Source organism: Lactuca sativa, chromosome 1, assembly GCF_002870075.4.
Source record: "Lactuca sativa cultivar Salinas chromosome 1, Lsat_Salinas_v11, whole genome shotgun sequence".
Lineage (NCBI taxonomy): Eukaryota > Viridiplantae > Streptophyta > Magnoliopsida > Asterales > Asteraceae > Lactuca > Lactuca sativa.
The window spans coordinates 64,017,665-64,032,200 of NC_056623.2; the positions used below are offsets into that span (position 1 = coordinate 64,017,665).

Consider the following 14,536-nt stretch of genomic DNA (forward strand, 5'->3'; position numbering starts at 1 on the left):
GGGGGGACCAAAGGAATCTTTGGTAGTGGAAGGGTGAAGTGGTGGAATGAAGGACCAATATCATTACAGCAACATTTGCGCGGGTGGAATTTTCGTTGCACGGGTACCCGCGGAACTACCCAGTTTGGGCATTTTGGTCATTTGGCACACCATAATCTTTGGGGATCAGATCTAGAGGCTTATTCACAATTTTCCACCATTGAAGACCTGCAAGAGGCGATTTTGGGAGCTAGAAACCATTTCCTTTCATCTTTCCAAATCTTAGGTAGTTTCTTTATGCAATTAGATTATTGTTCTTGTTACTTTGTTGCCATGAGTGGCTAATACTCTTATTTGGTTGACTTTGGCTGAAAACCAATGAATGTTTGTGGGTTTTGAAGGATTTATGTTGATTATCAATTTATTCCATGTTTATGATTCTAGTTTACAATTCTTATGCTTATTTGATGCTTTGATCATGAGCTTAGTATTTGATTGAGCAATGGTTGATTTGTTTCATTGATTTTGCATTGGATTATTGAATTTATCTAGAACAAAGGCTTTATGATGGTAGAAATCATCTCTAGCTTATGAATCATATCTCCTTTATGGATGTGTAAGCATTTGACATCCTCTAGGAATTGGGGATTCCTTCATTCTTAAGGCTAATTGATTTCTTGGAATTAATTGCTTCAATTGACCCTTGATCTTAATTAAGAAGGTGTGTTGTGGGCTTCCCCAACCTCCATACTACCTATGAGGAATCTTAGCATATCATGCTTCATGATTGCTATAACCAATTTGGGATGAAGGATAAACTTTGTATTAGATCCTAATGATAAACACACAAATGTTCATTGTATTGAATTGCCTTAGTTAACCAATTATTCCCAACCTTTGAGCATCTCATCAACTTGCTTAATTGCAAGGTTTTTAGTTATTCAAGTAATCAACCCCCCCCCCCCCCCCATTTTAGTTTAATTGTAGTTAGTTAGTTTAATTTCACTAGTTCTATTGAATTGCATTGGTGATTGAATACAACCATTTCCCCGAGGATCGATACCCCTTTTTACCATTATATTACGTTTATTTAGCAATCAAATGGTGTAATTTGCTTGGTGGACTTGACATCCCATCAAACATTTTAATCAAAATAGCTCTTTGATTAATGAGAAACTTGCTCAAAACTCAATTGTTTACAATTACTATCTCATACCCTAACACGGATAAGACAATGTTTATATAGGATCTAATAACCGACTTGCTATTAGATTGGAATTAGGAAACATGACCAACTTGCCATATTATGATTGTTTGGTCTCCAAGGTCCTACGTGGCTTAGGATTCCAACAATAGCCACCTCTCCTGCATTAATCTGAGGTGATCAAACACAAAAACAAAGTTCAAAATCTTTTGAGATCCTGAAGAGCATCGTCTATGGAGGTTTAATGGAGGTGGTTGCAAGTTTAATTGGTGTTGTTATAATCATTTTTTTGGTACGGTTCTAAGATATTTTTTGGTGCGGTTCTTGTAACAACACCATTAAATAGGGATATTTTTTGATGTGGTTTCATATACATACCAATAATCATTTTAATCGCATCAGAGAATGATTTCTATACCAACGTATAATCTGATTTTATATTCACATTTACTCGACGTCATCAAACTTGCATTAGATTACAATGTTGGTCTATCTAAAGTTTTATACACTATCCAACCTCGATATCTAAGTTATCTATTATCACTACTATGTTATGCGGATGATTCCCCAATAATCTTTTTAAAAGACGATCCTACAATACATATATTTTAAAATATTTTATACCGTCATAAGTAAGAATGTGAAAATCAAGAAAATTATAATTATTTTAGTGCATACCTAAAAAGGATTTGTGGTGACAGTGCATAATTGGATAAGAAATCTTTAATCCTCAACCAACCTTGGGAATAAATGATATTAGAAACATAGGAGCAACTACAATTGCAATATAATCTTGACAAAACTTCAAAAATGGTCCCTATGGTTTCCGAAAATATCAAGTTTAGTCCCTAAGTTCAAAAAACCTCACATATGGTCCCTGTGGTTTCAAAACTTTTAACAAATGGTCCTTTTCGTTAACTCCGTTAGCTTTTGGCCGTTAAGAGATATTTTTGTCATTTCACTACCCAGGGACCATTTATGAGGTTTTATATTAATTTTTTTTAAAATAAATAAATAATAAATAAAATTTAATATGGGTCCCACCTCCTTCTCTCTCTCTCTCTCTCTCTCTCTCTGCTCTTCAAAACTCAAGAACACACATAGTTATGAAAAAAAACACACACTTTAACAAAAATCGAAATCATTCAATTCATTCTTAGAGAACTGTATGCGTGTTGAAGAACAAAATATGTTTGAATCAATGATTATATCCAAAAACACACTCAAATCGGTGCAATCAACTTTCCTTCTCAAATGGACCATGGGCGGATCTCAAGTCCGGTTTACCCACACAAATGGAGCAGCGAATCTACCAACACCCCCAACACCATCACTACTTCTTCATTTCCGGTCATGTCTCAGCTTCAAGCTCAGGTCATGACTTCTCGAGCAACTAACATTGACGCCGACAACAGCTTCAAGCTCAGGTCATGAATTCTCGAGCAACTGACATTGAAGCCGACAATGATGACCTTGACTTCCGATTTGCTCATCCCTCTATAAACAGGAGGCCTCCTGTTAATGTTTACATCATCGCAGATAAACAACCTTATCCTTCAAAATAAGAACCGATGCTTGAACCTCTCTTTCCCTTTCACACAATTTCAAGAACAAAAGTACTTCTCCAACCGCCACCGCCTAGCAATCAACCGTCGTCTTCATTCCGATGAATGCTAGGGTTTTAAACGATAAGGTCGTCGGAGAGTGAGAGAGACGAATTGATTGGTTTCTTGTTCGTCGAGGTGTGGTTTGCAGAGGCGAAGTGGGGTGATTTCTGATCTTTGGTTGAAGTTCGCTTAGGGGTTTGTTTCTTTGAGCTCTATGGTTGAGGTAACAGTGCAGTTGATTTTAGGAGGGTGGAAGCGTTGGATCGATAATACAAGAAAGATCAAATATAAATACACACATTAAATCACACACATAAACCTAGAAAAGACATTCCTCACTTGAATGGGTATTCACATCTCTTTCTGATTCTCAAATAGAGTTGAGTTTACTCAATGTTTACAGGAGCTCTTTCTGATTCTCAAATGGAGTTTAGTTTACTTGATGTTTACAGGAGAGAGAGAGAGAGAGAGAGAGAGAGAGAGAGAGAGAGAGAGAGAAGGAGGTGGGACCCATATTAAATTTTATTATTTATTTATTTATTTTAAAAAAATTAATATAAAACCTCATAAATGGTCCCTGGGTAGTGAAATGACAAAAATACTCATTACTTAACGGCCAAAAGCTAACGGAGTTAGCGAAAAGGACCATTTGTTAAAAGTTTTGAAACCACAGGGACCATCTGTGAGGTTTTTTGAACTTAGGGACTAAACTTGATATTTTCGGAAACCACATGGACCATTTTTGAAGTTTTGTCTATAATCTTTGTATGTATGGTCCTTGTTTATATATACCTAGCTCATTATTATCAATCCTTACTACATCCAAAATGCATGAAAGTTGAATTAATTTAACCACGTGAATGTCCATGTCAGCAATACATTCAAACGAAAAAGAAATTTAACCACGTGAATGTCCATGTCAGCAATAAAATGAACCTGTCACATATCAACAGCAGTACAGAAAGGAGGACACTCATTTCAATTATGGTTGCTTTTAGCCTAATCAAAGATTTAATTCAGACATAATTACAAAAATCATTTTTCTTGTTTACAAAAAAGACCACAAACATTTTTTATGGGAATTTTGTTAGAAGATGATGGTCCTTACATTTGAAAAAACTTATATGGATGGTCCTTATGGCTCATACCAATTGATTTGCACCGTTAAGCTTTGAATATTAACCACTCCTATAAAAAACAAAAATAAAGTACATAGTTGTGAATTATAATATCTAAAACTTCTAAGAAAAATATATTAAAATTTAATAGTTTATAAATAAAAAACTATTTAGAATTTTTCTTAATTCCATGGTATGTTGATTTTGACCATTTTTTTTGCAAATAGTTTTTTTATTCTTTACAAGTTGACACCAAATTTGGAAGATGAGTTTGCAGTTATTAAAGAGGAGGTTTCATGTCATTGCGTGTAACACAAAAGGACTCTGTTATTATTATTAGTAGTAGTAGTATAACCAACTGTTATAAATATGGACACTATTTCCAACAATTAAAATCATTATGATTTATGTATTTTCCTCACCTGATATAATGTAGTTGATATTGTTATTGAATAAAATTTGCATCGGTATTAAAAGTTAGTTGGTATTGTACGATCATAGTTACTAAACAAAGACAAGTAACCCATGATTTCAGTGTTCAGACGAGCCACATATGAAAACACATCATTAATTATTGTCACGTGTAAGATGTCACGTGAGCAAAACCTGAAGAAACTCATCACAAAGACTAAATAGATACAAAAACAATGACTTATTTTGTAATTTAAAAAAAAAAGTACTAAATGTCTACAAACTGAAAACTTAACATTTAATAGTCGGTCATAAATACTAAATGTGAACCAAAACAATAAGTTTAAGGGTTTAATTTACACACACAAAAAAATGAGGACTAAACGTATACAAAATGAGAACTGTTACCTTTTTTATGAGTTGGACCTTTTTTTTTCTTTATACATATAGTACAAATTTTGATCAAAAGTAATATTTTGTAATTGATCAAGTAGGCCCATTTTAGTGATGACATTTTGTAAAACAATTTGGTTTTAATGTAAGTTTGGTAATGATTAATTTATCTTTCGATTATTAATTGTTACTTTGAAAAATACAGTCATAGCTTTTGACCAATTATATAGTGTAGTTGTTTTAAGGACCATATATAATGATAAAGTCATAAAACTCGAACCAAGTTCTCTATAAATAGACCAAATTTATAGTCTTTAATGACAAAATTCAAACTACTTTGACATTTCAAACCAACTACCCTTTGCATAATATCACAATCCTTACTCCCTAATATACTCTACACATGTTATGACATGCTTAGCATCTATTAGTTTGGATTTAAGGACCACACATGTTGTTTAACAAAGTATCTGAATATGCTGGGTGTTGTTTTGATACAGTGTAAATTTGATTATTCCTTTTCACTTTTATATAGTTTGATAAAATCTAATTCTAGTTCTTATTTCTTGATCTTTTAAGGAGAAATATAACCAAATTTAACTTTTTCAACTACTCAGGACACAATCCAGTGCATATGATCGAACAAAAAAAAAATCCTTTGTTTTTTTGTTTCCTAAATACAATATAGCAACCAAATAACAAAAACCATGGTGGGATGCATAAAGTATGTGATTACTAATATTCTCAAAATCATGACCATATTAGTCATTTCACAGACCGCTCATTGAGGTGGTGGTGGTGGTGGATGCCCTTGAAAACCTTGTGGTGGTGGCGGCGGCATCCCCGGCCTACCACCAGGTGTGAAGTTTTGCATACCACCACCGCCATAAGATGGAGGAGGTGGTGCAGGGAGGTTGCCACCAGGCGGCATAGGCCGTGGTCCATTTCCCATTGGAGGAGGCGGAGGTGGTGGCAAAGATCCTTGTGATGAAGGCGGTGGCGGTGGTGGAGCTTGTGGTGGTGGAGCTAGAGGCCGAGGTGGTGGGACTCCAGGAGCTGATGTTCCATTCGTTGTTCCACCTGATTGAGGCTTATTTGTCTCCGGTGGCTTTGTTTTGAAATATAACTGCAACTGTATAATAATAATAATCAATAAAAAAAAATGTCACAACTCATAACACTATTGATTGATAAATTGTATTCAAGGGTAAAAATATTACAGTAAACATTTTGGAATCTGGGTCCCAATGAGAGAAGAACTTAGGGGTAGATTTGTCAATTTCTGTACTGGGAACCTACAACAGAAAATGCCATGTCAGCAGTAGTAGAGTTGAAAGTAATAAAAAAAGATCGAATATAAATACCTTAAATCCGATGATTTCATATGGTTCAGCAGCAAATAAAAGAAACTGATAATTCTTGTCAAAAGATTGCACTCTCTGCATATATATATATATATACATATATGGTAATGTTATATGCAAGATTTAAAAAAAAAATGATTTTAAGAAATTGAGGAATAATAAAAACACAGAATACCTGCTCAAATGATGACATAAACCGATGTCTTGGTTTTGTAAGATCTTCAATTTCAGGATATTCAATCTGCATTAGCAGAAAATGAAATAAGAAAAATGCATATAACTTGTTATAATCACCAAAGATTAAATAACTACATTGAAAGGTGTTAAAAAAGTCCATAGATATTGATGATAAACAATTCAAATCATTTAAAGACAGGAACTCTATATTTCTAATTGATATGTGTTTAACAAAATTCCCATTCCCACATGGCCACATCTGTTCATTCTTGTTGAATACCATGATCTAAGTTCTTGATACAGTTTCACAATTATCTAAATCTGTAATGTTTTTTGTTAATAGAGCACAGAGAAGAAAAAAAGGCATACCTGGAAGAGCAAAGACCTTTGCTTTGTTTCTGGATCAAACTGTTTTGTCACTCTGTAACCAGGGCGTCCAATTTTAACTACAGAACCATTAAAACGAGTTTAAAACATGAATCACAAGAAATGTGAAGGAAATTATTGAAGGTGTAAAACTGGAAAGTTATTCGACTGAAAAAAACTATGTTCCTCTTCAAGGAATTAGCAAAAGTGAGGTTGAATTGAGCTCAAAACATCTATGGTGTTGTTCATCACCTGTCTTTCGGAGATTAACTGCACGCTTATGAGGCTGAGGCTGTGCAGGAGCATCTTTCGCCTCGCGAGCAGCTCTCTTCGCCAAATTGGTCTGATGCCTTTTCCCCTGTGTGTGCGCCAAGTAATTCCCCTCATTGTTATGCAGTGTTAAGCATAGCTTGCACTCGTAACTACGAAGGATTGAATTTAAAGACACAAGTACAAATTAGCTTCGTTCGTCATTATCAGTTGATCACAAATGTCGCCATGTTTCAAGAGAGATTAGGGTTTACCTTCCAAGGTGATTGCGCATGAAATATGGATCTTTGGCAAGATCGATGGTCTCAAGGGCGAGCCTCCGCAGCCTCTCACGGCGGTCGATGGCTTCGTTTTGGGCTGAGGCGGCGCCACCGCTCCCAGGCTTCGAACCCCATTCTCTATCCATCTTCCTTTGTTTCCGCCTTTGCTTCGTCTACTGTCTGTCTATACTTCTCCTAACGGACGGTAGGAATGTAAATTATATATGGTCAAATTTATGAATGTTATGAATTTTGAAATCTTATAATAGTTTTGTGACAAAATGCAATATGGAATTAAGTGAATTTAATAATGAAATTTTATATTTAGAGTAAAAGGTAAAATGAGAAATTTTATATTTAAATGCCAACTTCATTACTTAATAGATTAAGACCCATAAATATATAGTCAAAAGTGTCTTAATGAAATTGTTAAGCACGTTTCCATCTTCGTGTGTCTTTAAAGTACATGAATTTGGAAGTAAGAACAAAAAAAATATGATAATGAAAATTGCGAAGATAGAAGAAAATAGTGAAAACTTGGAGTTTGAAACAAGAATGGAAATCAATTGAAATGCAGGTTATACGATGCAAACTAATGGATGTATGTGAATAGGGCCGGCCTAAGGAGTGTTCAAGACGTGCTTATGAATAGCCCCCCTTGGAATCTAGGGCTCAAAATATTATTCAGATTTTGTATTAGGTTTTGTTCATTAGGTTAAAGAACATATGATGGGGAGAAAGTAAACGGCGTACAACGGGAAACAAAAATCAAATGAGCGGGAATCAAAAATTCCTTGGGAAAAGGAATCATCACTTCGGTTCTTGCTGATAGTTATTATGATTTTGGCATGGGAAACAAATCATAATTCTCCAAAATCATAAGGTAATCACCCAATCAGAAGGTTCAATTCATACTTCTTTCTTCTTACTTCTTACTTCATGAATCTTAAAAATCATTAGATCATAAAACAGTGACTGAGGCTTCAAAATTCTGAAGAAAATTGAAATTAGAAGTGAGGTTTCGAAAATCAGATGCCGGGATGGGGTATAGGGACGAAAATCAGAAGGTATTATTCATTTTTTTAATCTATATGATATATTTCTGATGTTGTTTAGAAGTAATCCGTTTTTTTCATTCTTTTTGGTTTGTATCTTCTCGAATTCTGAAGCATTGAAGCACAAATTTGTCGACTTCCAATCCAGATTATCTTGAATTGGCGAAAATTAAAAGGTATTATACATATGATATATTCATGATATTATTTAGAAGTAAATCCGTTTTTTTCATTCTTTTTGATTTATATTTTCTTGAATTCAGAAATGTTGAAGCAACAATCTGTTGACTTTTCATCCAGCTTTGAGGTTTAGAAGTTTTTGACTTTCAAATTTTTTTGAATTGTCAAAAACTAAAAGGTATCTTTTTGATTTTTGATTTTTATTTAGAAGCAAATTAGAGTTTTTACATCTATTTTATATAGAGTAATGTTGATTGTTCCTATTAGTTTTGTATTTGAGGTAGGGATGAGCATGGGACGGAACCGGTACCGACACGTACCGTTCCCGATTTCCCGAAAACCGAATTTTATTGAAAGTCAATCCCGAGTACCGAACCAAATTAACATCACCGGTACTGGTACCGGTACCGGGAATGGTACAGGTTTTCGGTACTAGTACCGGTACCAATGGTACTGAATCCCGAATTTCATATATTTGGAGTATCGAGTATTGTCCCATATTTTTAAATTCGGTATGGTTCGGTACCGTTTCCGGTACGGTACCAGTACGGGATCGGGATTTGGGACAAACTGCTCATCCCTAATTTGAGGATAGAAAGTGAGAAGAGTTATATGTGTTGATTGTTTTTACATTTATTACATATAGAGTAACGTTGACTATTCCTATTATTTTTGTATTTGTAGAAAGGAGGTTTTCCAATTAGAAGATATTGAAGTCTATTTAGGGCCTAATTTTTATTAAATTGCACAGGGTCTTCCAAATCTTGCGGCCGGCCCCGTATGCGACATGTGGAGCCAATTTTGACGTAGAATGGTGATGTACATTGCCATTTTTGATTTCGGCAACGTATACTGAGAACATGTCACGTATGAGTAGGTAATACGTGAGACAATGAAAGTAAGATGTTGGAATAGCCTATGTATGAACATGACACGTAAGGTAGGTAGTAAATGGCTTGTAAGACTAATTTCACATAACACGGTGAAGTATATTGCTATTGTTGGAGTAGGTAATATATTATGCTTACACGATGCGTACCAAAGTGGGTTGCCTAGTTGGTAACAAGTTAAACGCAATGTATGCACATTTAATGACGGACGTGACACATACAAGTCATGTAGGCGACATGTAACATGCAATTCAAATAACAAGAAATGAGGTAAGGGTCTGTCTTTTAACACTTAATCACACTCCAGCGATTTGGAAGAAGAGAAAGGTGACATCTGGAAGAGAATCCATGGTTAAAGATTCCTTTAAAGGGTTTTGAAAGGGATCAATCCACTTATCTTCAACAAGTGGAATCAAGGTATACTCCTTATCCTTCTCAAGCTCATGTGTTCTTCGATGGTGAACTTGGAAGGAGTTTTGATAGAACTTGTGATGAATGTCTTGAAATGTTATTATAGAGTAATATTAAGTGTTTTAATCACAATTTCAAGCTTATTCTAAAAATCTATGGTGGAATTCATTAATTTCAAGATGGTGAGCTCAAAACCTAATTAGGTGATTTTAGATGTAGCACCTGGTTCCTGGTACGTAAAATTTATCCTAGTAATTGTCATTTTAGCCTTGGACTCGGCGAGTTGTAGGTCCGACTCGCCGAGTAGGGACGCGGTCCGGGGGCACGTTTAAGTTGGGGACTCGGCGAGTCACCGCTGTCTGTTGAAACCCTAAATTTCAAGGGTTTGCACCCTATTTAAACACTCATTTCCGCCCCAACCTCGCCCCCATTCACCCTCAGAGCTCCCAACATCGTCTTTGCCCTTTTCCTTGTGAGATTGAAGTGTTTTGGGTGTGTTCTTGAAGTTTTTTTTAGGAGAAAGAGGAGTAGATCAAGAAGAGGAGAAGGAGGCCAAGCATTTTTGTGACATCTCAACGTTTTCCTTGAGGTATAGCTCGTTTCCCCTCTGTTTTCAAGCTTGTAGTCCCTAATAGCTTCATGAAAGTCCTTTTTGAGCCATTCTTCAAGCTTGTTTGTGCTTGGTGGGTTGTAATAAGTTGTTAGCCTTTAGATCTAGGCATGATTTAGTCCATGGAGCTTGGATCTACTGCCTTTATGGAGTCATATTGCATGAAAGTCCTAGATCTACCCCTTTTGGTGCACTTTGAGCCCTAAAACCTTCATTGGTGATTATCTACACGTAAAGTTGGAAACTTTACGTGTAAACCAGGCCCTAGGAACCCAGATCTACTAATGGCATGGAGTGGATTCAAGCAAAATCGCGTGTATAGTTTTTGCATGAGGCAGACTCGGCGAGTCGGGTCGCGAGTCCCCAGGTTGTTCCCCTTTTTGTGTTGCGAGTTGGAGTGGTGAGTCATAGGGAATGACTCAGTGGGTTGGAAGCCAGACTCACTCATGAAGTCACTCGGCGAGTCATTGCAACGACTCGGCGAGTTCACGACAATCTCCTTGTCTCAAGAACAACTCGGCGAGTTGTTCATACAACTCGGCAAGTCACAGCTTAGAGTGTTCTTCGGATGAAGATGAACTCGGCGAGTTGTTCATACAACTCGGCGAGTAGGATGAAGGACTATTTGCCTTGGGTATAGAAGGAAGACTCGTCGTGTAACGACCCGTTCCCGGTATGTTAATTTATTGGTAATTGTTGTGAGTTTTGCAAGAGGAACTCGGCGAGTTCATAGCCTGACTCGCCGAGTAGGGTTGCGGCTGCGAGCACGCGTGAGCCGGGGACTCGGCGAGTCCATATTCTGGACTCGGCGAGTCCATCCGTCTGGGTGAAACCCTAAATCCCCGGGTTGCCCACTATTTAAACCACCTTATAGCCCCATTCTTGCCTCCCTCACCCTGAGAACTCAGTGAGAAAACCCTAATCCTCCCTTGAGAGCTTATAAGTGATTTGGTGCCATTTTGTGAAGGTGTGAAGAAGGAGAAGAAGAAAGAAGCAAGGAAACGAGTTGTATTGCAAAGATCCAAGGGCAAATCTGAGTTTATTGAGGTATTTTCGGAGTTCCCTTCTTGTTTTATGCTTTAAACTTCCATTAGAGCTCTTCTAAGAGCTATTTGATGTTTGTTCCAAGTCTTATGTTTGCATGAATGTCTTAATAAGTCGAAATACCTTTGGATCTGAATGTTGGGGTGTTGTAGAGCCCATATCTTCTGTCTTTTTGGAGTTACTTTGCATATTAATCATAGATCTACCCATTTTATGCATCTTTTAGCCTTATTTCCCTTATTCATGAGGTTGTGCACGTAAAGTTGGAAACTTTACGTGGTAAATCAGCTTATTGGACTCAGATCTATCAATTGTATGCGTTGGATTCAAACAAAATCGAGTAAAAATCAGTTGCATGGCGGCAACTCGGCGAGTCGGGAAGAACGACTCGGCGAGTTGGGTCGCGAGTTCCCGAGTCCTTCATTTTGATCAGTGTCGAGTGAATCCAGTGAGTTAGAGAGTGGACTCAGCGAGTTGAGGGTAGACTCAGTGATGGAGGGACTCGGCGAGTTGTTCATACAACTCGGCGAGTCCAAGACAATCTTCTTAGGATCATGAACAACTCGTCGAGTTTGTTCATACGGCTCGGCGAGTCGGATGAAGATTGTCTGAGTTCTTGGATCAAGAGGGTACTCGTCGAGTCGATGCCACACTCGACGAGTAGCAGCGGGTAGAACTGAGAAGTGAGAGTAGGACTCGGCGAGTTGGGTGACCCAACTCGGCGAGTCAGCCCCAAAAGTAAGTTGACTTTGACCAAGGGTAAAAGAGTCATTTTACCCCAAGTGCAGTGTTTAGTATTTGATTGAGTGTGTTCATGGGCTTGTAGCCGAGGAGATTCAGGAGCAGCAGCCGGTAGCTTTCAGAGACACACACTCAGCCGCCAGTTTACGATGTGAGTTTCCTTCAAGTAGGGACGGGTCTAAGGCCGCAATGCCGGCCCGTCCAGTTAGCAGTAGTTTCCGGACTTCGGTCCGATGTAGCAGCTAGAATGTTTGATGCCTTCGTGGCTCAGACAGGATTTATGTGCTATGTTTTATGTGTTACGTGTTATGTGTTCCGGGCTACGGCTCGATATAGTATGCAGTATATGGGTTCATGCTAGTTGATATGCTATGATATGTTCAGTCAGTTAGTTCCGGACTCCGGTCCGATGCAGGGGACAAGGTCCCAGTTAGTTCCGGACTTCGGTCCGATGCAGTTAGTTCCGGACTTTGGTCCGATGCAGGGGACAAGGTCCCAGTCAGTTCCGGATTTCGGTCCGATGCAGTTTCCGGGTTTCGGCCCGATGCAGTGGGCAAGGCCCAATATGTGTTATATGCTATTGTATGGTATGTGGTATTTTGGGGGAGCTCACTAAGCTTCGTGCTTACAGTTTCAGTTTTGGTTTCAGGTACTTCCGCAAGCAAAGGGAAGAGCTCGGGATGATGGCATCGCACACACCACCGCCTCAGCTTTAGCCTGGGATTGATTTAGATGTTTTGATCTGATGTAGTATGATATAGTTTTCCGCACAGTATTTTATTATGTTTTGGAATACATCACGCATGGTTTTATTATATGATGCTCTGATTACAGTTTTGATCATATTAAAAACAAAATTTTTGGGTCGTATTTTTGGGTCGTTTCACGTCGAGTCTACGCTTAACTCGACGAGTAGAGACGGACTTATGGTCAGACTAAAGGAAAGGGACTCGGAGAGTTGGCTAGCCAACTCGGCGAGTCTAGTCAACTGGCAGTTGACTGTGACTTGACTCATGACTTGTTAAGGGTAAATGGACAATTTACCCTGAGGGCGGTTAGCAGTAATTGATTAAGTGTTTAGTGGGAATTACAGTCGGAGGATTTCCGAAGCAGCAGCAGACAGACCTTTCCCACACAGATCATCAGCTACTTCGAGGTGAGTTACCTTCCAGTAGCGGTGGGTCTAAGGCCACAATGCCGGCCCACCAATAGGAAATGTATGATAGATGATTGTCTTTGTGATATCATCCAGGTTTGCTACTACCTGATATGTTATATGCTAGCATGATATGTTACATGTGATAGTAATAGAGTTCGGTTGTTAGGACCGAAGGGTAGTCAGACACCCCATATACGTCTGACAGTATATGATGATATGTTTGCATGCTGGCTTTTTACGTTATATGCGATAGAGGTAGTAGGAGGGGACTAGTCCCCGAGTTCGGTCGTTAGGACCGAAGGGTAGTTCAGGCACCCCGGATATGTCTGATAATATGTTATGTTATGATATATGTGATAGTAGCAGTAGGGGGTGAAATAGTCCCCGAGGTTCGGTCGTCAGGACCGAAGGGTAGTCAGCACCCCAGAACGGCGTGACATGGGTAGTCAACACCCCAAAATGGCTTGACACGGGTAGGTCGGCACCCCAGAATGGTCGTACCGGGTAGGTCGGGCACTCCAGAAATGCCCGACAATATGTATTATATGTGATTGTATGATATGCGGTACGATGGGGGAACTCACTAAGCTTTGTGCTTAAAGTTTTTAGTTTTGGGTTCAGGTACCTCTTCTTCGAAGGGGAAGGAGCTGGCGCGGTAGCAGCCCATCACACACATGTTTCGTATTCCGCATCATGAGACCTTCCTGGGGATTTGTACTCTGACATTTTCATGTTATTGAAATGTTTTTCCAGACATGCGATATCTTTATAAAATGTTATGACCAATAAACGTTTTATTCGAATGTTTTGCTAAATATATGTTTTCAAAAATGAAATTTTTGGCTCGTATTTTGGGGTGTTACAAGTTGGTATCAGAGCCCTGGTTTGACGGATTCGGACACACCTTCGGGGGTGTTTGAACTCAAATCGAGGGATTAAAAGATTTTGGAAAGAGAAAATGTTTTCTAAAAAGGCTAAGTAAAAGGGTTTTAAGAAAGAACAAAGTGTGTGATGTGCGCGACCGGTCGAGCTCAAGTAAGTATTCCCCAATGTACCCATACGAGTTTATATATGTTTATCAGTTTCTGTAGAACAACATGCTAGAATAGGACTAAGGATCTAGGAGTGATGCCTTATGTGCCTGCTTTCTGTGCTTCAGTATATGAAAAGTTGCATGCTAGAATTGAGTAGACAACAGTAGGGTAGCCTGTTTAGGTTATTCCTGATAGTACGAGTTTATCATTGTATGCTAGTCCAGTTTTTCTCTACAAGGATAGAGCTGCTTGAAATTGTTTCC

General features: G+C 38.2%; 1 protein-coding gene across 1 annotated transcript; it reads right to left on the reverse strand.

Annotated features, from left to right (window-relative positions):
- Nucleotides 1-5,299: 5,299 nt before the first annotated feature.
- Nucleotides 5,300-7,346, reverse strand: LOC111913157 (uncharacterized). Its single transcript, XM_023908887.3, has 7 exons — nucleotides 7,144-7,346; nucleotides 6,872-7,041; nucleotides 6,623-6,699; nucleotides 6,252-6,317; nucleotides 6,077-6,151; nucleotides 5,933-6,007; nucleotides 5,300-5,844 (listed from the first exon to the last, which is right to left on the reverse strand). Exons 1-7 carry the CDS (start codon nucleotides 7,293-7,295, stop codon nucleotides 5,494-5,496), a joined length of 966 nt encoding a protein of 321 aa, XP_023764655.1. The 5' UTR covers nucleotides 7,296-7,346; the 3' UTR covers nucleotides 5,300-5,493.
- Nucleotides 7,347-14,536: the final 7,190 nt, after the last annotated feature.

Excerpts from the sequence above, each read along its gene's own strand:
- LOC111913157 (XM_023908887.3), bottom strand. The coding sequence starts at position 7,295 with ATGGATAGAGAATGGGGTTCGAAGCCTGGGAGCGGTGGCGCCGCCTCA. Across the intron at positions 7,042-7,143 it reads ATGCGCAATCACCTTGGAAG|TTACGAGTGCAAGCTATGCT; the intron begins GTAAACCCTAAT and ends AATCCTTCGTAG. Across the intron at positions 5,845-5,932 it reads CAGATTCCAAAATGTTTACT|TTGCAGTTATATTTCAAAAC; the intron begins GTAATATTTTTA and ends ATTATTATACAG.